Source organism: Pipra filicauda, unplaced genomic scaffold (genome assembly GCF_003945595.2).
Source record: "Pipra filicauda isolate LSUMZ 115617 unplaced genomic scaffold, ASM394559v2 scaffold160_size1671714_pilon, whole genome shotgun sequence".
NCBI lineage: Eukaryota > Metazoa > Chordata > Aves > Passeriformes > Pipridae > Pipra > Pipra filicauda.
The window spans coordinates 1210802-1232514 of record NW_024104107.1 but is presented as its reverse complement, the minus strand read 5'-3'; the positions used below and the strand labels follow the sequence as shown (position 1 = coordinate 1232514).

The window sequence follows — 21713 nt, the reverse complement described above, 5'->3', positions numbered from 1 at the left end:
TCTGCAGACAAAACTTGCACCCCTTCGTGGTGGAGGTTTGGGTCTGCAACAAGACAAAAGGAGTTTAGGGTTGTTGTGGTCATGACTGCACCTCAGCTCTGAGCCATGAGCCCCATAAGTACAGAGGCATCATTAATAACAGTTTTAAACTGAAAGAGGGTTGATTTAGATCAGATGTGAGAGAAGTGTTTACAGTGAGGGTGGTGAGGCACCGGCACAGGTTGCCCGGAGAGGTGGTGGATGGACCAGCTCTGGAAACCTCCAAGGTCAGGTTGGATGTGGTTCTGAGCAACCTGCTCTGGTTGAAGGTGTCCCTGCTCCTTGCAGGTCCTGCCCTTTCTGCTCTACTTTTTCATGACAGCTCCAGCCTTCTGCCCTCTCACCAGACCCAGGAATCAAGCAAGGATGGAAAAAAAGAGAGAAAGAACACACACCCCCACCCCCCCAAAATGTGCATTCAGCATCTGCACCAAGGTAACAAGGGAGAGAAGCCTTCCAGGCACTGGTGAGTTAGATTGAGATTATTTTCTTAACATGTCTCAATTAAAATGTAGATCTCCTTTACAGCCTGGGGCAGAGGGGCAGGAGGCACTGGGAATGAGATATGGGAGGGACCAGCAAGACACAGGGGCCTTTGCTTCATTCCTGTCTGCCTTAACCCTTGTGGTGCCACCTCTGCTCTAACAGGAGAGGCACAGGGTGTTCATTGGGTCAAGCAAGGAACTGCACCATGTCTGCCAAGGCTCCTTCTGCTTTAATTGAACAAACTCAAAGCTTACTCAGCCACTGGTGAGATGAAATTATTATTTTCATGCTTTATATATGCTATATATATATATATATATATGTATATATATTTACTGTCTAAGAGCCTGCAGTCAGCACATCCAGCTCCTTACAGGACGTCTGGAAGCCACTCATCATCCCAAGGGCTTTAAGGTTTAGGATCTCACATCCACCTGTGAGGTGAGAAGCTGCTACTCCTCTCCTACAAACAAGGGGCTAAAACAAAGGCAAGTAAAGGATTGGAGTAATTTTAAGCTGGGCATTGTTTGATACGGTCGTTTAGGTTTCATCAATAAACAGGTACTAAAAGAAACTGGCACTTCCAGAGGGCAATTCAGGGTTACAAGGAATGTGTTTAGGAAAAAGTGCCTCTCTTCACTCATCACTGAATCAAGAAAGCTGGTAGTGGGTGAGATAAAGCCCATCCTAAGTAACTTGTCCAAAATCATGCAAAGTATCTACAGCACAGCAGGGAAATTAATTCTGCTCTCTCTTACCTAAGGAAAATTCTGTGCCCAGTGGATCATGCTGACATCCCTTTCTAAATGTACCAAGGGGTCCAGAACTTGTTTTCTCTGGTCAGAAACTGTCCCAGATCTTGTCTCTACAACAGTGTTTCAGTCCTTCAGCCCACTCCAATTCCCACTTCCTCACAACCTCTCAAATCCAGGTTAGGCAGAATCATCCTCCAGCTCCTCCACTCTGTCCCAGCAGACCCTTCAGCTTTTCTCCTCCTCCTCAAAGTATTTCTCTGCCCTCAACTTTCTCTTTATTTTTTGCTATGAAGCAACTAAAAAAAAAAAAAAAGACCAATTAATTGCTGGTGCAGCTTCCTGGTTAGGGAAGCAAATGGTGGAGGGAAATAATAAGAAACCTGCCCTTCCTTCCATTAGCAGGGGCTGGTGGATTATTACACATGGGGCTGCCCCATGTCCTGCTGCCCACAAAGTAACTAACACAGGAGAAATTCGCAGCCAACACATCTGTTCTTCACTGTGATTTCAGCCTCCTCTGTGGCAGGATGGCAAGAAAACATGTTTTCTTTGAACATCCTGGTTCCTTGCATCCAGCTGTCTTAGCCACTCCAGTCTAGCTCTGGCTCCAGGGATGAGACTCTATTAAAAATGCACCCAATGCCCAATGGAAGAAATTATTTTGGTCCAATCTATCTGGCATCAGAACAGGAGGGAAGAAACGTTGCCTCTCATCTTGCATAATGTTTTATTTGAATGTTGTGTAGTGCATGAGATCAGGCTGTTGTCTGGCTCCTGTAATTCATGGAACTGAAACATCTGTGTCTGCCTTGGTAGATGGTGCCTGCTATAAATTGATAGGACACTATTCAAAAGCTGCTGAAGGACATATCTGAAGTGGGAAATGATGGAAGACAAGATGTTCAAGAAGACAGGACAATGACTTGCTCAGATCCACTCACCAAAGAAAAGAAATATGTTTATTTTTTGGAGGATTTTCCATGTTTACGCTATGAGCACGGTCTCTTCCTCCTAACCCCAGCAACAAAGCCCCATCAGCAGGATGAGATAATCAGCTTCAAGCTCAGAAGCTCCTGTGAACTCTCACAACCTGCCTCCAGGACCACAGTACAGCTGGGAAGGGAGATGGAATCATAGAATCATAGAATAAGAATCATAGAATGTCCTGAGTTGGAAAGGACCCACAAAGATCACTGAGTGCAGGTCCTGGCCCAGCACAGGACAACCCCCGAAATCCCACTGTATGCCTGAGACCATTGTCCAAATGCTTCTTCAACTCATGGCTTGGGAAGCCTGTTCCAAAAATACCCAATTCTTGTATCCAAATGTATCTAAAAATTAAAAAAAAAAAATCTCCCTGGTACAGAAACCACATGAAAAAAGGATCTGCAGCTCTGCTGGGGGATGGAGTGCAGATGTGGGAGCAATAGGGAGCATTAGGGGCTGGAGACAGAGGTGCTGGTGGCACATGGGAAGACTTGTTGGCAGGTCACTGAATGTGGGAGTGTGAAACAGAAGATATTGGGAAGATATTATTCCCTCTGAGGGTGGTGAGGCCCTGGCACAGGTTGCCCAGAGAAAGCTGTGGCTGCCCCTGGATCCCTGGAAGAGTCCAAGGCCAGGTTGGATGGGGCTTGGAGCACCTGGGATAGTGGAAGGTGTCCCTGCCCATGGCAGAGAGTTGGAATGAGATGATCCTTAAGGTCCTTTCCAATCCAAGACATTCTATGATTTTATGACCCCGTGATGGCCTGTGTTCCTGGGTAGGAGTGTGTGTGTGTGTGTTTGCAGATCCACGGACAAACACGGACAAAGTTTGGATAAAGACAAACTTAAAAGCTTTGCTGTGCTTCTCTTTCGGAGGAATCTCTTCCCGATCCTCCCGCCCTCCCCTCCCTTCTGAGACCTGTCACAGGTGGAGGATGAGGAAATGTCACAGGACCAGCAGTGGAAGGGGAAGGCTGATGTTCCCCCACCCTGGGGAGAGCTTGTTTGCGGTGCCATTTTCCCTCACTGGCGGATCATTGGCTGCAGAGGAGCATCTGACAGCAAGGCAGAGCAATTCCCTCCAAACAGCCCAGAAACTGAGGCAGTTTCCTGAACCATCCACCTCTCATCACTCTCAGTGAGTGGCACAACCTTGCAGGAAAGCCCAGCCCTGCTTTATTGCAAATTAGGACTCTGGAAGACTTTAACATTCACGGAAGGAGTAAGACTGGTCAGGTTGCAAAACCTGTAGAATATTGTCCTTTCTGAGAATCTGTGGGGGCAGGACGTCCCAAGCTGGGGTTAGGCTCTCTTTTTCTGCCAGCCTACAGAGGTCTAAAGTCACTTGGCATCTCCTCAGGCCCCCAGCTGGTCCTTATCCTCCAGAAGAAATGGGTCTCCAACAGACTCTGTGTCCTATTTGTCAGCCCCAGGAGAACACTTCAGGTAACCCAGGTGCTCCAGTTGCAGCAGACAGCAGGGAGGGGCAACTGAATTGAGCTCCTTGTATAAATAAAACCACCCATATTTCAAAGTCTCCTCATGTTCTCCACACATCTGTGTTTAGGCACCTGAATCAAGGCCTTATGTTGCTACTCCATATCTAAATCTCTTTGCTGGCTCTGTCAACATCAATTTTAAAACCTCGGTCAGGGTACACCTCTTCCCTATAACTTTGCTTCTCAGCTCCAGCGCACATCTGACAAGCCTTTTAAGCTGACCAGGGTGGTCATACAGCTTTCCCCTGCCACCATTCCCTCCCTAGATATCTGCTGTGGGATATCTAGATGTGACACCCACTGGTGTGCAGTGCCATGCTGAGGTGATGCAGGCGTGTCCCCTGTCAGGGAACCAGCACACAGGAGATCCTGTAGAAGCCCCTCAAGCACCACTGAGTACCTTTATCCCTCTCTCACTGCCTGTCCAAGCGCATGAGACACCTCCCAGCCCACGTCAGGTTGTGTTCTGTGCTTCACATCAGAAAAGAAGAAGAAACCTCGGAGACCTTTCTCTGCGAAGGCTGAACTTTCTGCAGTGCTAAACCTTGAGCTGCCAGTGTTTCTTTGATGAGGACAAATCCCAAGTAGGACACCTCACTCACAGGGCTGCATCAGGAGAAAGCTTCTGCTGGAACCCACTGCACAAACTAATTATCTTCCCCCCCCCTCCCTGCTGCCCTCTAGCAAAATGAGCTAATCAAGGAAGGAGGTTGTTATGAAAACACATTTACCACACGCCTGCCTCTCGTGGCCCACAGTGCCCAGTGCTGTCCCGGAGTCGCCTCAGGCAGGTGCAGCCACAGAGATAATCAACCTGTGAAGGGCAGAGCTCTGCCCTGCACTGCTCTGCAGACCAGAGCTGGAAAAGTGCTCCCAAAAGGGACACCATGGCATTTAAGGAATGTAAGGACATCAGTGGTGCCGGACACAGCGATGGGTCAGCTCTCCAGGACTAGTGGTGGGATGTTGTGCTCTGAGGTACAGGGCTGGTTCAGGGAGGTTTATTCAGTGTCATCACCCATCTGGAGTGAAATGGGATTCCCAGGAGCCTCCTTTATCACCGTCAATAGCCCTGCTCTCAGTCCCAAGAATTCCCTCCTCCTCTCTGGACTAAGAGCCCCGATCCCATTTCAAAAGGCCATTGCAGAGCTGTCACACTTGGGGCCAGTTCCTCTGCCCCAAAGGGGAGGCAGTGCCCAGGTGTGAAATGATGGGCACTTTAGCTCTACCTCAGCAGACAGATTAAAGATAAACTGGGCTCAGTGCAGAAAGGGCCGATGTCCCTCCACAGAGCCCCCCTGCTGCGCTTCCCTCTGTGCAGAGCCTCAAAGGCCCCATCTCCAGTTTCAATAACTACCTGAGAAAAGTGGGAATTACTCCCTGCCAAGGCCAGCTGAGGGAAGGTGACTCCACTTTCCCTTGCTTTCAGATGGAAGGGGTTCCCAGGCCAGCTGTGACCACTGATGGGCAGCACTAACACTGACAAACAACTGATCCAAACCAAATCCAAGACTTCAGATTTCCTGCAGTTACTTTCCCTTGCAGTATTTATGTTTTCCTCCCCATCATGTAACTGGAAATCTCCTGTTGCAATGAGAAACAACCCCAGATCCCTCAGACACACGGGGATGTTGAACTTAGGAACTGAAGTAGCTCTGAGCCTCCCTTCTGGTGGGGAAGCACAGCCCAGCTGGCTACAGATTTCCAAGGAAATGCAGGGTTTGAGCCGGAAGCCATTTGTTCTTTATGTGGCTGATCCATCTTTAGGAAGATTATGAGACAATTATCATGTGCCTTTGGCATGTAGAGGGTCTCCCAGGTATCTGAAGGCACCAAGAGCTGACCCATAGCAAGAAAATGTGAAGGCAGAAAAGAATACGGAAAGATTTTTCCGTAAAAAAAATTGTCCCAGCCATGATTTTGAGACCCAGAGGGTGGCTGGCACTGGAACAGGCTCCCCAGGGAAGTGGTGATGGCACCAAGCCTGAGAGAGCTCAACAAGTGTTTGAACAACACCCTCGGGCACGTGGTGGGATTTTTGGGGCTGTCTTGTGCAGGGCCAGGAGTTGGACTTGATGATCCTTGTGGGTCCCTTCCAACTCAGGATATTCTGTGATTCTCTGGGTTATTCATCATGTCAGGCAAGTGCAAAACACCTGCAAATTGCTGCCTTACTGGAGGGACTCCACTTTGCACCTTTGGACAAACCAACATGGGAAGTACAAAGGGAAGCTGAGGGTTTGCAGGACCAGAAGCCCCCGCAAGAGTCACTAAATCACACTTTTCTCACTGTCTGTTAGAGCCCAGAGTGGCACAAGACTGGATGTGATATTCCAACCTTCTGCCCTGCTGGGTCCCTGAAGCCTGACCTTTACAGCCTTTCCCAGTGCCCCTTCCCCACACAGCACTGGACTAAATCACTGGAAGGAAAAGAGATGAGGTGAAGGGGAAAAGAAACAAACAAAAAAAACCCTCAGCCTGAAAGACAGTCACAGGCTTTCAGACAGCAGAAAGTCAAGCAAGAAAAAGGCCCTTCAAATAAAGGTCTTATTGCAGCATCTGTGGGCAGCTTGGGTTACCTGAGACTCTCTAGTGATTCAGAAGACTTTGACCAAGAAAGTTAAAGCCAGGGGCAATCAATGAGCCTCTGCAAGCAGCATCCTATCGGGTTTCCTGCTGAGACCAGACAGCGGGAGTTGCACTTTGGAACTTTTCCCTTTTTTTTTTATTCCTGGTCTGGCAGTGAGTCTGAGTATGGATAACAAACCTCCCTCCCCCTCCGCACTAATCCCTCACTCCCTAGAAAACAACTTGTTTAAGTGCCTTTTTTCCCTCCATATCTTGTTATAAAGGGGAATTGTAATTTCTGGCTGTACGAGTATCCTGTGGCTACAAGGCAGGTGGGAAGGGGTGGAGAGCAGGGGGATGTGGAGGGTCACTTCCCAGACACTGAGGTAGGTGTCTGCTGCCAGATGATGGCATAAACCCCTTCTGAACAGGGCTACCCTTTTGTGGGGAATCCAAAAAACTCTCCTATGGCTTCTGAGCTGTCTCATAAACACCATCCAGGTCAGCTCAGCCTGAGGAATTGTGTGTAGGAGATTTTGGTCATCCCTGGACTAACCCAGAGCCAAAGGGATCCAGGAAGGTGACTGGTATGGCCCATATCTAAGACTGTTGTATCATTCCTTCATTCATGGGGTGAGGATGCCCAGAGCAGGCCACTGCATCCTGTTCCCATGGTTCAGGGATAGGGGAGTGCTGCTGGCACATCCTCTGGAACTGGGATGCAAAGTCAACCTTGGCGAGGTTCTTGGGTGCCAGAAGGACACCCAAAGGACATGAGCAGCTCCTCAGAGATGAGCAGAGGAGTGCAGAGAGCAGAGCCAGCTCCTGGCTCCAATAACTCTGCAGTAGGACAGACTGGAGATGCTCAAACAAACCCTCTTCCCTGTGCAGCAAATGTCAGTTCCTCCTAAACCAACAGGGCTTGTTGATGTCCTGCTTTGCTCAGTCTCCAGAGCTGGTAAAGGCTTCTGGAGAAGAAAGAAATCACAGATGCCCAAATGTTCCTTTTTAATGAAGAAAAAAAAAAAAGTAATGCTTCATTTCAGAATGACTTTTTATTTTGAAATCTGAAGCAATTTACTAAAAACTCAAATAAAACCCCAAAAATGAGAACTTCCGAAATCTAAATGAATCATTCTCCAATTACTAAATGGAATCAGTGCCTTCCAAACAGCTTTCAGGAACATTTCTTATTAAAAATATAATTGTCCACTACGAGCCAGGGGAAGAAAAAAAAAAAAGAAGTTTTGAAATATCACAAGTTCTCCCAGAAAATGAGACTGTTTTCCTCTCTGATTGCAATTAATGACCTGCCAGCCAAGGAGTCCCCAGACCAGCAAGGGCAGATTCCAGAGCAGAAGGAGGCTGGTGCCTGGGGGTGCATCCTCCCTTAAGGACAGCTTGAGTATGTTCAGTTGTTCCTCTCAGAGTTAAATGGACGCTGCAAAAAGGGTGAAACGAGGCAGCACAGCCAAAATCTACGAGTGGCACTAACACAAAAGAGCCTGGGACAGGTCCCCTCTGCACCCAGCAAGGTCAGTGTATTTCCTGCAATAAAATGTTGCCTGTCTCTAAGTGATAAATAAAATGATGCTGCTCTTCTGCCCTAGATTTCCATTCTGTTGGCAGATGGGGGGTTAAACACAAGCAGAGACACCATTCAGGGCTGAAAACCTTCGTGGTGACCAACATGCACCTGGAGCAGTGCATGTGCATGGAATAACAGAGTGGTTTGGGTTGGAAGGCACCTTAAAGACCATCCAGTTCCACCCCCTGACATGGGCAGGGACACCTTCCACTGGACCAGACTGCTCCAACCTGACCCTGGACACTTCCAGGGATGGAACATCCACAATTTCTCTGGGCAACCTGTGCCAGCATCTCACCACCCTCACAGAAAAGAATTTCTTCCTAGTATCCAATCTAGACCTAGCCAGGGCTCATTCAGCTCCTGAAGGGTTTATCCCTCCTCTGGGGTTTATCCCTCCTCCTGAGCTATTGCTGCCCCTCTGCACGTGAGTGGGAAAGGAGGAAGAGGATGATGTACTCTGCAAATGGATGGAGGCAGAAGCAACTTGCCAGGGGGGTTCTCAGGCATGGTCAGATACTGGATGGCATCTTTGAATAGTGCTGCTGATCTGACTTATAAGCTGCTGAATTCACTCCAGGCTTGCAGAAAACTTTTCCCTGCTCTCATCCCCCTCTGCAGCCCCTGCTGGGGCCGGTGACATTGCTGCGACCTTGCAGCCAGGCACCTCGGTGCCATCTCTCAGCTCTGGTTCCTCCTCTCCCGATCCCAGCCCAGCCCAGCCCAGCCCAGCCCCTCGCCCTCCCCGGGAGGCCCCTGCAGCAGCCGAGCGCCACATTTTCAATTTACACCAACTAAATGATTCATCGCCGCCTAAAGAGCCCTGAGCAGAGCCCGGGAGGGGAGCGGAGCTGCGGCGGGGAGAGGGAGGGGGGGGGGACGACAAGATCGGGGCGAAGATACGGAGATGAAAAGCTCCGGTGACCTGCTCTCTGTATCGGCTCTTCTCGGGGCAGCAGCCGATCAATCCTCCCCCCTCCCCTCTCCTGTCTGTGGGTCTGTCTGTCTCCTTCTCTCTCAGCGGACTCGAGTTTCCCGGTGTAAGGTTAGGACAGCAGAGCTGTGGAAATCGATTCCCGAGCCCTGGCACAACGCCCTCCCCGCACACACAGCCCTGGCTCGGCCGGGAGAGGAGGGATGAGGAGCCTTCCCCGGGCATCTCAGACCTCTCACTTGGAAATGGGGGTCCGGGAAAGGCGGCTGCGTCAACCCTGAAGCAAAAATCCCAAAATAAGAGAGATGGGCGTGGGAGAAATAAAAAAAAAAAAAAAAAAAAACCAGAAGCAGATTTCCCCTGTCTCCCAGTCCACACTGTTCCTCTTGATAGTTTATATGGGAGGGAGAAGATGAGTGAACAGCGTGGCTTTGCCCACAGCCTGGTTCCCAGTCCTTCTCTACCTCAAGTCGTCACTAAAAACTGAAATAAAACCCCAAAACCAGAACTTCTGAAATCTAAACGAATCATTTTCCAATTACTAAATGGGTTCCCCCAGCCCAACTGATGGAGGAAGGTTTATACTGGAGGATGGAGGGAGGGAGAAGATGAGTGAACAGCGTGGCTTTGCCCACAGCCTGGTTCCCAGTCCTTCTCTACCTCAAGTCTTCACTAAAAACTGAAATAAAACCCCAAAACCAGAACTTCTGAAATCTAAACGAATCATTTTCCAATTACTAAATGGGTTCCCCCAGCCCAACTGAGTTCTTGCTGGAGGAAAGTTTATACTGGAGGATGGTTTATAGAGGAGGGAGAAGATGAGTGAACAGCATGGCTTTGCCCACAGTCTGGTTCCCAGTCCTTCTCTACCACAGATCTTTACTAAAAACTTAAATAAAACCCCAAAACAAGAACTTCTGAAATCTAAATGAATCATTCTCCAATTACTAAATGGGTTCCCCCAGCCCAACTGGGTTTTTGCTGGAGGAAGGTTTGTACTAGAGGATGGTTTACAGAGGAGGGAAAAGATGAGTGAACAGCATGGCTTTGCCCACAGTCTGGTTCCCAGTCCTTCTCTACCCCAAGTGTTTACTAAATACTGAAATAAAACCCCAAAAGAAGAGCTTCTGAAATCTAAATGAGTCATTCTCCAATTAACAAATGGGTTCCTCCAGCCCAGCTGCCTCCTCCATCTCTTCCACAAGCTCCCACATCAGCCTGGCTGGATTCAGCCATGCACTGGATCCCTGGGATGCCTGACTGGGAGGGAAGAAGGAAGGGTTAACAGTCAGGAGGGGAAATGTTTCCCCATGGTGGTGACACATCCCACTTGACAAAAAGTCTATTAAACAATCTTTAGATGTTCTGATGTTCAAAAAATTCTATTTTACCCTGAATATACTGTGCAACCAAAACTTGTTGAACGGGATGTAATTGTCTCCTTGACTCTCAGGGCTACCTGAAAGGATGAGGAAACTGAGACCCAGAAAGCCTGAGGCACCTGAGGCTAGACTGAAAACCCCTTCCAAACTAGGATTGAAAATCAGATTGCTTAACTGCAATGGCAACTAGAGCGAAGGAAAAGACTGAGGTGGGATTTGATAACATTTGCCTTCAAACTGCTTCAAAAAACCCCACAGGGAATTAATCTCAGCGACCCTCCTGAAAAGCACCTAAATAGGAGGTGTTTCTCTTTTCCAGATAAGGAAACAGAGGTTAAGTGGCCAGAGGGAGGAGGGCACAGGGATGCACCATCAGCCAGGTCCACACTGTGAGGCCAAACTTCTCCCTGAAGGATTGAGTCTATAAGATGATTTTTTTGGTTGTTTTCACCAAGTCAATGCTGCCAATCCCACTCATCACCAGCCATTTAATTTTTAATACTCCTTCACATTGAGCTGTTGCACACCCTGCAGTTCTCTGTGCCCCTTTTCTCTCCTTTTGGGGATTTATTGCTGGAGGTATTGATTGCTCCCTGCCACTGACCCTGGATGGAAGGAGATGAAATATCCAGCCTTGCTGTGGTACAATCAATGGCCAAATTCACCCTTTCCTATGCTGCTTGTCCTCCACTGAGGGCAAATACATGGGGTTCTGCAGGAAGGATGCAGGGTAAGATGGGATGGAGACATCCTATAGAACTGTACATCAAATGGAAATATCCTCAGGTCAGCAGCATGAAAGTTTTATGGGCTCGTACTGACCAGGCCACAAATCAGGATTGGTTTGCCAAGGATCCTTTGGACAATTCCAGAGCATGAGTCATGTTTTTGGGCATGTTTTGGGATGTATCCCCTAAGAGCTGATCTGAAATTAAACAGACTGTCATGGTTTTGGGTGAGGGTCACACAAGCTGACGAGGATTAACAGAAGGTTGCAATATGGCACAGGTTTGTTCCCTTCTGCTCTAGAAAGGAGAGGTTGCAAGAGCATCACTTCAACTTGGATCACTGCCTCTTCCAGGAGAGTTTGCGATGCAACAGGAAGAACTCGGAGGTGAACTCAGCAGGAGAAGACAAACACACTGCAACAGCAGTGTCCATCAGAAAAACCCTCCAAGGCTGCCAAGGACACTGTGAGACTTGGAGTGACAGCCCCCTGCAGAGCCACGCTCAGCTGGAGACGTCTGGGCGGACAGATCCAATGCACTTTGCAGCCACTGTCTCTGCTGAGAGGTTCTTGGCAGATGAGACCACCCTGCCACTCATACCAGGAGCTCAGCCAACCTGACACCTCCCTCTCCACGGCTCTGCCAGAGGCCTCTCTGCAGGAGGAGAGCACTGGCAGGGAAAAGCTGAAGAGAGGAAACTTCAAGATCAATAACATTGTTAAAATTCCTAAAGAAAACAATGCCAGTGAGCCAATATCCCAGTCCTGAGGACAGCTGGCTCCAGTGCTCCTTGAGAGGAGCATAAGCCAGTACGACACAATAATGAAATAGTGAAATGAGGTCCCTTCTATAAAGAAGCCCAAGAATATGGGCAGAGACACATTTTCTCCTCATCCTGTCCAGCTAAGCCAAATGAGCAGTTTGACCCCTTTGTGCTCATTTGGCCCAGCTGAGTTGGCCCACACAGGACAAACACTCAACTTCAGGGCCAACACTTTCCCACGGTGAACATGCAAACCATAAGGTCCCCTTGAAAATTAACTTAGAGTGGAGCCCATGATGCTTACAGGGATCTGATTCCTCTCTAAGAGCAGTGGAGATCATGACAAATCCATAAGGGGAGAGGTTCAGGTCAGCAGTGGAAAGCTGGAGGTGCTGAGACAAGGGCACCCAGTCAGAGCCAAATTGCCTTAAGGAATGGAAACAAGGTAAATGCTGAAGGGCTGCTGGAGGGTTTGATTCGGGCTGGACAGGTGCCTTCCTGGTGCAGTCAGCACACTATGGATTGCGTGATGGAGGAGGTCTGTCCGGTCTCTACCATCCTTCTTTCCCCTTGCCTTCCGAAAAAATCCTTCCCAGTTAAACCGAGCCCTCCCCAGAAAGCCCCAGAGACCTTGCTGGAGGTACCTGAGGGACTCCTCGGCTCACCTGGCTCAGGTGAGACATCATTTTTCATCTCTACCCTGTGTTATCACAGGCACTGGGAGGAGATGGTCGGTGGAAAAGCAGGGCTGGGCTGGTGACCAGCCCCAGCAGGTACTTACGTGTTGTGAAGGACACACCATCCACAGTGAGGGTCTCCTGAGCCCAAGCACTCGCTGCAGGTCTCGTACTGGCTGCACGACTCCACGGGCACCCGGGTGAGCTGCAGGAGGAAAGGGGACAACCTGTCAGGCTTTTCACAGCCCATAATGACTTGGTGGAGGTGCAACCCTCCCTGTCCTCCTCCCCTGGTGCCTGCCCTCCCAGAGGGACACCTATGCAGAGCTCGGTAGGCCTGGGGGATGTGGATGCAGTTTGCTCCAGGGCTCAACCTGGTGCAATCCCTGTCCAGATCATCATATCCCCTCTGGCCTTCCCCTCTTCCCCATGGCCTTCCACCCTTCATTGCCAAATGACCTCACTTGCACAGTTTCCCAGGGAATCAGCACATCAGGCAGGCTGTGGGGACCTGGTACCTCAGGACAGCTAAACAAGGTGTGATCTTCTGCAGCAAGTTCAGCTCACTGGATCTCAGTGCTCTCTCCCACTTTGGTTGTGGGTCCTGTTGCTTTCTGGCTTCCTGGGAGAACTGAGGTCTTGTGATGTCTTTGCCTCCCTCCCATGACTTCCTGCACCACCACTCCCCACTGCCACCACCACTCCTGGTCCCACTCTCCATTGCCTCTCTCCATTGTGCATCTTCCCAACCATCAGTTCTCCCAGTCCTGGAGAGGTTGCTCCCAGCAGGAAAAGGACCAAGCCTACCAGGCTGGCTATTTCCTTGCTGTCACCCTGCCTTTGCAGCTCAGAAGGCATCAGATGTGGACCTGAAACACCCATCTACTGCCAAAACGCTGCATTTTATTATCTATTTTTCTTTCATTTTTTCCTTTTTAATTAAAGTATTTTAGTGAGAGATTTCAAAGGCAGAAGGGACTGCCCAGCCTGACCTCCTGTCTCACAGACCAGTGCCTTTTGATTCCTCTTAGGTTTTGCAAGCCCCTTAGATCTTTTGAAGCCAAACACAGAGTTTGGGCCCGATGACCTGATAGTCTCTTTTCCACTGAATAAACTTCAGAGAGCTTCTCTAATATCCAGTCAATTGCTGGTGTCTTCACCCCAGCTCCTGTCAGCAGGGAGAGTTTATTCCTTCAGATGATATAGTGTGGTATTATCCTGATGAAACACCACTGAGAACTGCCAACTGTAAACTGCAGAACAGTTACTCGTGACAAATGACAAGGGGATACACCTGGATCCCGGTGACAGTTTTTCACTTGGCACAACGTTCAGCAGAGTTTGAACTGTGAAGTGACAGATTAGGATCCATCCTGATTCCACCTGTGAATGAACCAAGAACCGGCTTTTTTTTTTTTTTTAAATTTTAAATATAAATTTATATCAGGCAAAATTCCAGCTGTGTATGGAGACCTTTTTTCTATTTGGATCAGAAATTGTCTTTCCCACCCCTATACACGAGTCCCACGTGGTAGTTGATGGTCTATGAACAAAAGCTGAAAATGTGGAGCTTTGCCTTTGACAAGTGGCAGCAGCTTCAGAAAACTTCAGGTAGAAATATCAGGAGGTTTATTTATCGTTGCACCATTGCCTGTGCCAAGTCACCCACAGAAACCAACTGAAAGCTTTTAACGAAAAACGTGAGAATGTGGAGAAAAAAAACAAACAACCAAAACCCAACACAAAACCACTTTTCTCAAACTGAATCTATTGCCATGAGCATAAGAACATAATCAGGACAGAGAGAGCAGCAAAAGTGAGAAGATCAAGAGAGGGATGGAGTCATTCAAGCTTCTGTAATTATGGTGGACTTGGCAGTGAAAAGTTAATGGTTGGATTAGATGATCTCAAAGGTCTCTTCCAACCAAATTCTATGATTCTATCAAGAATTTCGAAGGTGAAATGGTTTGGCCATCAATGCAGTTGTTCCAGCTTCCTTAAGCTTCAGGTCAAGAAGGTATCAAAATGCTCATCAAATATAAATGTTGTGCTCCAGGATTACACCCAATTAGACTTGTTGAGCCCAACAGTCCGTGTTGCATCCAACTTCCAAAAATACATAGAATTTTTTTACAAGAATATATCAAGAGTTGCAGACCTTATAATTTATTATGTCAGCCACTCCCACCTCTTTCTTCCACCTAAGAAAAATATATTGTGTGTTAGTTTTCCTGGATCACACCTGGCTTGACCACCAGAGTACTCCAAGAAGAGGCAGATAATTCAGTTATGAAAGACTGTCAACCTGCCATTCCTTGATCCAGATGTAACTGGTTGTGTAATCTCCCCCTTGGAATTAGAAATTTGTGGACACAGTTGGGATTGGCTCTGCAGTTCCTCCCCAAACTACCCTCAGTTTAACATACACTGCTGCTTGATTTGTCCTCATTAGCTGGGGGTAGTTTTTCTCATCTCCGAGCTCGTTTACATCTGTCTTATAGAACTGAGCCCTGATTAAGAAGTTTAGATCTGAACATGCACTTTTCAAACGTCTGATGGTGTTGGGTTTGAATGTTCTGGCTCATAAGCCACTTGTGGCTATGATATATGTACAAGAGAGAGGTCCTAGAGGACTGAAATTTGCTATTTGTTTGCAAATTGCTGCAAAAAGAGTAGATAAAAAGTGGTCTCTCTAGGTTTTATTATTATTATTATTTAATTAGCCATCAAAGGTAATCCAAGCTCCTTTCAGAATCAAGAGGAACCTACTGGGAATCCAGATCTTCATCTTTGCAGAAATGTTTTCCTTTCAGTGTATTTAGGGTAGTTTGTGGGATATACGTTGTTTAGGAGCACACCTTGCTTGCGTTGCTGTCCCAGAGACCACAGATGTGTGGTAAGAGCTTCCACAGCCTGTCAGTCCCACCAGAGTGTGTTTGCATTGTGACATGTTATTCCTGCTGTCTGAGACCCTTTATGAGTTCACCTCAAGCAGCTTTATTGCGAGATTAATTAAAACTGCCCCACGCTGGTAAATGTCTCGGGCTGTAAGTGTCAGACCTTCTAATTAATACAGAAAGAAACTACAAAAAACAAAGGAGCTGCAACTGAAAGGGAAGCCACCTAAGGGTCGTCTGCTGAAAAGAGAAAGAACATCAAGCAAATAAGGCACATCTGAGGTCTTATTTTCCTTTTTGGAACATAAACTCTAATTAATTCCACTCAGCTTTCCAAGCTGAAAGTTTTGAGAACTGACCGTGGCCCTCCAGGGAACAGTCAGATTTTTGTGCTGCTGCTAAAATATCTGGAAAAGGAGAAGTCCACACAGCCTCCCAATTACAAAGCCTTGACATTATTCACTGCAACGAAGGGACCAGACAGCGCTGAAGGTTGAAAGCTCCGTGGTAAACCAGGCTGTGATTACTCCTGCCACCTCTTCTCCATCCTTGGAAAGCCTGACAGACTTTTCAAGGTTATTTCCCAACATCAGTGAGGGTCTTTCATTGGGGTGGAACTTGGATTCAACGTTTTGCAGCAAATATCACAGAAGCACAGAATATCCTGAGCTGGAAGGGACCCATCAGGATCATCAAGTCCAACTCCTGGCCCTGCACAGGACAACCCCAAGAATCCCAGCATGTGCCTGAGAGTGTTGTCCAAACACAAAAAGGGCTTCAGCAGACAGAGGATGAACAAAAGCAAAGTGTCTTTAATTTTGGGGCACTGTGAGCCAGTTTAGAGTAATTTAAATGCTGGAAGTGGTCCCGGCTTGACTGATATTTTGGCCTCACTGTGCCAGAGCAATATATGGATGTAACAGAGATGCCTGTTGTTTTAAGGGCTTATATCCCATACCTTAGGAAAATATATGATACTAGGAAAAGGTTCTTCCCCCAGAGGGTGGTTGGACACTGAACAGGCTCCCCAGGCAGTCACAGCACCAAGGCTGCCAGAGCTCAAGGAGTGTTTGGACAATGCTTTCAGGAACAGGGTGGGATTGTTGGAGTGTCTGTGCAGGGCCAGGAGTTGGACTGGATGATCCCTGTGGATCCCTTCCAACTCAGGATATTCTGTGATTCCATATGTGATGAAGCACATTTTATCAAGGGGAGCTGGAGTTGGAAGTGAGGTCTCATGCAGCTGAAGCAGGAGCTTCCTAAGTGTCTTTGAAGATGTGGGCTTGTGACATCTAAGTTGATGCAAGAAGTTCAGGGGAGACCTGAATATTGAACACTAAGCTATTAAGTACGACATATTTAGACTTTGGGTTCTTTTGAATATTGAAGGTATAAAAGTAAGGTTCCTGTAGAAGCCTGTGCACACACCTGATGGACATCTAGGAGCTGCTGTGCTTCCAAGGCTGTGACTGTAGCAGACCAGAGGGACAGACGATCTCTGATCATCTCCTAGGTTGGCATTTCCAGAGCAACCATCGCCCCACAATGATTTCCAAGATCATTGGAGTGTGTGAAAGACCCAGGAGCCCCACCACCAGCACCTTGCTTGAACAGGGGAGACCAAAGGCTCAGGACCTGAATCCCTTAGGCAGCTTCACCTTCCAGACTGTTCCCAACTCACAGCTGGGGAGGTGAGACACTGGAACTGGTTGCCCAGGGAAGTTCTGGAAGCCCCTGGATCCCTGGAAGTGTCCAAGGCCAGGCTGAAAGGGCTTGGAACAACCTGGGATAGTGGAAGATGTCCCTGCCCATGGCAGGGGTTGGGGCTGGATGGACTTTTAAGTCCCTTCCCACTCAAACCTTTCTATCATTCTATCACATTTTCTATCCAGAGTGAGGTGAGATCCCAGAGCCAGGGGTGGACAAGGGGTGAGTGATTCCAATATCCTTCTCAAGGGCAGCAAGAAAACAATGAGCAGCTCCAGCTGCCATTTCTGCAGCAGGATTTGAAGAGATATTTCACTTCATCAACACATCCGTTCACTGGATCCCAAAGAAATCATTCATGACTTTCTGGCTCACAAGGACACCTTGAAAAATCTGGCAGAATCCACAAACTGCTGCACAGTTCAGAGCTCACCTACTACTTTAGGAGACATCATCTCACCTCTGATCCAGCCTAACTTGCAAACTGCAGCTCCTCCAGCTCCCAGCTTCCCTTCTACCCTCCATTTCTAGTATGAATGAGTTACAGAAAGTCATTTAAAACAAAATGATTGAGTGTTTTGGATCTGATGGACAGTAGCAGCTAATCCTGTTAGAAATTTGGCTCCCACTTCTGCCATTATATATTCACAAAAGCTCCTGCTTATGTGCTCAGTCGTAATTTTCTGGCTCCCGTTTCTGACTCTTTTATTTCAATATACATTGCTTCTTTCTCCCCTTAAACTGCCAACATTCTGGTCAAAACCTGAATCATTGCTCAATCTCTGCTGTTATAATTGGATGTTAATACAGAGGCAGGATTTATTCAGTCTGATGGACTAAGTTAATTTAAATGTACAAAAAGGCATCTTAAGTAGCCAATTTCCTTCCCAACAGTCAAAAGATACATTTCCAAAACACTGAACAAGCCATGTGGGTTCTGGGAATGCTGCTATCTTTCGAGACTCAGCCAGTGCCCCCTAAAAATACAGGAAGATTATGAGTGGAGCTTATTTGATTTCAAAGCCTTGCAAAGAGTGTTCATGATAATGCAGTCTATTGAAGAGAGCAAGGCAAAAGCAACCTGAGAGACTACTGGAGGAACCATTTCTGCACCCTGAACAGAACCGGTGAGGATGTTCTGTCACCTGCACAGCACCCCAAGATGTCAGTTTTATTTTGGCCTGAATTATGGACAAAGGGACTTAAAATTCCTCTGTTTGATACCCTGTTCCTTATTGTCTGACCTACAAACTCGGTGAAAAGTAGGAACACAGAAAAGCAAAGCCCAGGGGAGCTGAAGCCCATGTGATTTATACTGGTAAGAAGCAGGACTCCCACACATGTGGATGTAAAACTGGTGGGAGAGGAAATGATCCTGTGGGGTTGGAGATGAGGACCTGGGTTTCATCCCAGCCTGCCACTCCAGCATGATAAGTAATAACTTCCCAGTCCCACTGGGACTGAGAATGTCATTTCTCATCAGACACCCCCAAGCTTTGCCTCTTCATCATAGCACTCTTCCCAGGAAATCCATGCTTACACACCTGGAAAACTGGGGGCTTTAATTAAGAGCGTTAATTGGGAGCAGCAGTAGCTGTCAAGGACAAATGACACAATAATTAAACTGGGGGTCAATGCCCTGCTGGGTGGCAGGATAAATTACCTGTTCAAATATACTTGTTCATCAAAGGCTCTCTACCAACAGTTGTGTGTGTGCTGCTCTTCTCTTCATCTCTTCTCTTTCTCTTCTCTTTCTCTTCTCTTTCTCTTCTCTTTCTCTTCTCTTTCTCTTCTCTTTCTCTTCTCTTTCTGTTCTCTTCTCCAAACCTCTCCTCTCCGAACCTCTCCTCTTCCCTGAGCTGTCTTACACATCTTTGTTGAGAGAGGACTTTGGATTGCCAGAGCAAGTCCCCAGCCACAATCACACTCCACTTACACCGACAGAGGTAAAGCAAGAAGAGAAATAGGAAGATTTGATGCCCACAGCCTCTGTGACAGCAGAAACCTCTGGGGTAAGGGTGAGAGATGGCAGTTCCCACCAGATGCTCTCATGGTGAGATTGCTGTTGATGCTCCCACAGCAGTGAACTTCTCTTTGCACACCTTGCAGTGCAGTTCTCCTCTTCATGCCTCCCTTGGCAGGGCCTCGCTTGGCAGCTGGCTCAGAAAATCCAAATGCCTTGTTTTCTGTGTAGACCGTGCTGGGCTCCATTTCTGATCCATCAAGACTGTCAGTCTTGTAGCTTGTGGGGAACAGCTCTGTCATGGCAGGTATGAAAAGTGAGGGGTTTGCCTTCTCACCAAAGTCTGTCTGCAACATCAGAGTCTAATTCTAAGCCAGAAACCCAGGCTCTGTTGAAGGGAAGACCTTTTGCAAGGCAGGATTTGTCTGCTCTCAGTTTTAGATGAGCTAAATCCCCCCCTGGATGTGCCTGTGTCTATCCACTGAATATAAAGGAGTCCACTGAATATAAAGGTCAGGCAGAGACATTTACCATACACACCATGGTCACAAGGTGAGGTGAATCCCACATCAGTGCCACACAATTTTCTGCTCTTCCTCAAATCTTGCCACTGAGAACAATCCCAAAAAATTGTAAGGCCTCCCCTCTTCCCAGCTGTAGCACCAGAATAAGCGGCCACAACACGCAGTGATTTTTATTTCATGTCTGGAAGAGTGGTAGAGGAAATACACAGCTAGAAAACCATTCCATAACTCAAAAGATCCGGTGTGATGACAGGGATTGTGTTTGAACAAGTGCCTTTCACCATCTGCTCTGTCAACACAACCCTCACACCAAGCTCATCCCTGCTCTCTGTTCTGGCTCTATTTCCAAAGGAACAGACTCTTGGACAACAAAGGTTATCTCAGCCCTTTTCTTGAAGGCTTGGCAGCTTCCCAGGTTCCCCCTTCACAGCAGCACGACTGTGCTGTCCCTTCTTCAAAGAATTCCACCACTCCATAGTGACTCTCCTCCCCAAAAGCATCAGGACTCGAGGAGGAGCAAGGGCCACACCACCCTGCTGTGAATATGGTTGGCAACTTGGAGACTAAAGAGTGTGTTTCACACACTGAGAGGCTTCAGAGCTGAATCTCACTCAGTTTTCCTCTGAATTTACTCTTGTTTTTCCCCTGCCAAGGGTGCAAAACTCCTCCTTGAGCTGGGATAGCAATGGTGCATCCCACTGGCATAAAGCAGGAAAATTATTAGGAATACTTTCAATATACCAGCTCAGAGGTGTGAAGGGATATTCAAGTGGTTTGACCCAAGCCTGATGAAACCAGATACCACCTTATCCACCCTGCAAACCATCAGCTTTGACCAGCTCCCTCTGCCTGTGGCATTCAATCCATGTTTTTCCCTGCTTGCCCCAGGTACCTTCAGATCCCCCCTGCCCTGTTTACACTAAATCTTTATCCCCTGGTCAAGTGCTTCAGTTGGTAAACTGTAAAACAAATGAGGTTTGGCTGCACATTTGTGTTCAAAAGCCTTCAAAATAAGATCCTCATGTCACAATTAATGCAGGGCCAGGCCAGGCATAATGAGAGCCAGTGCCTGTGTGGCCACTGGAGCGTGGCTGCTGAGTAAGGCAGAGATCATTACCCAGCCTCTAGAAAGGCTGTATATAGATTTAATTGGGACCTCTAAAGGAATTTATGTCACTGCAATGGCCTTTCTCAAAGTCCAGCATCCCTTGAAGGCTCGTGGTGGAGAAGAGAGAACAGTCCAAACACCCAGGGAGAATAGTTGTTTCTGCTGGGGGTGGCTACTTTCCATTGTGTTGTTCCACCTTCCTTTCAGATGTTTCCCATCACAGAATCAGAGAAAGACTTGTTTTGGAAGGGACCTTAAAGATCATCTAGTCCCAACATCCTCATGATAGGAAGGGATCTTTACCCTGAGTTATCAAGGAGCATCTTCCTACAGATTAATTCTCCTCAGCAGCCCTCTCATGTGTCCTATTGTACCTCCTTGTCCATTCCCACCAATTCAATCCTACCACCACTACAAATTCCATCTTTACACTTCTAATATCTCCCTGGACTATGAAATCCTCATCCGGTTCCCTGGAGGAGCTTTGCCTCATCTCTCTCCCCAGCCACCCTCACCTTCTCCCAGGTTTCTGGCTCCACCTCCACTTGCTGACTCAGGCAGTTCATGAAGGATTGAGTTGATCAAACTCCCTTCTGCAGGCATTATCAAAGAAATTGTGGCAGTTTGAAAAATGCCCTTTTTCCAGATGTGATCAGACCTAAAATCCCCCATAATACCAAACAAAACCAGCTGTGCTGGCTGGGACCAACACTCCACAGATCCCAGATAAGAAAAGCATAAGAACAGGATAAATACACATGTCCCAAGTAGTTGCCTAGATTTTGGCTATTTTCATTCAGGGGAACTTCTGCATCTTATCTGGCTCTCTGCCATAACCCAAGAAGGATCTTTCTTTAGTTTTTTTGGTTTATCTTGCAATTGGATTGACTTTTTGCATCCACACTCTGCTCTGCCAGGGAATTTCACAGGTCCAGGGCCCACTGCTTGAAGGAATCACCTCCTTTCATTTGTTCAGGACTTGGTTTTTCGAAAGTTTAATTTCATGCCCTGTAATTTTTGTATTTGCACAGGTGGTGAACAGTCATTTCTCATCCATCCCTTTATACCATCCATAAATTTGCCAATCTCTCCACATACCCCATCTCAC

General features: G+C 47.6%; 1 protein-coding gene across 1 annotated transcript in view; it reads right to left on the bottom strand.

The window, feature by feature from the left end:
- Positions 1–21713, bottom strand: part of PLXNA4 (plexin A4) — a 420427-nt gene that overhangs the window by 141973 nt on the left and 256741 nt on the right. Inside the window, exon 4 of the mRNA XM_039379236.1 lies at positions 12511–12611. Within this exon, the coding sequence (XP_039235170.1) occupies positions 12511–12611 (101 nt within the window). The remainder of the gene's footprint in view (positions 1–12510; positions 12612–21713) is intronic.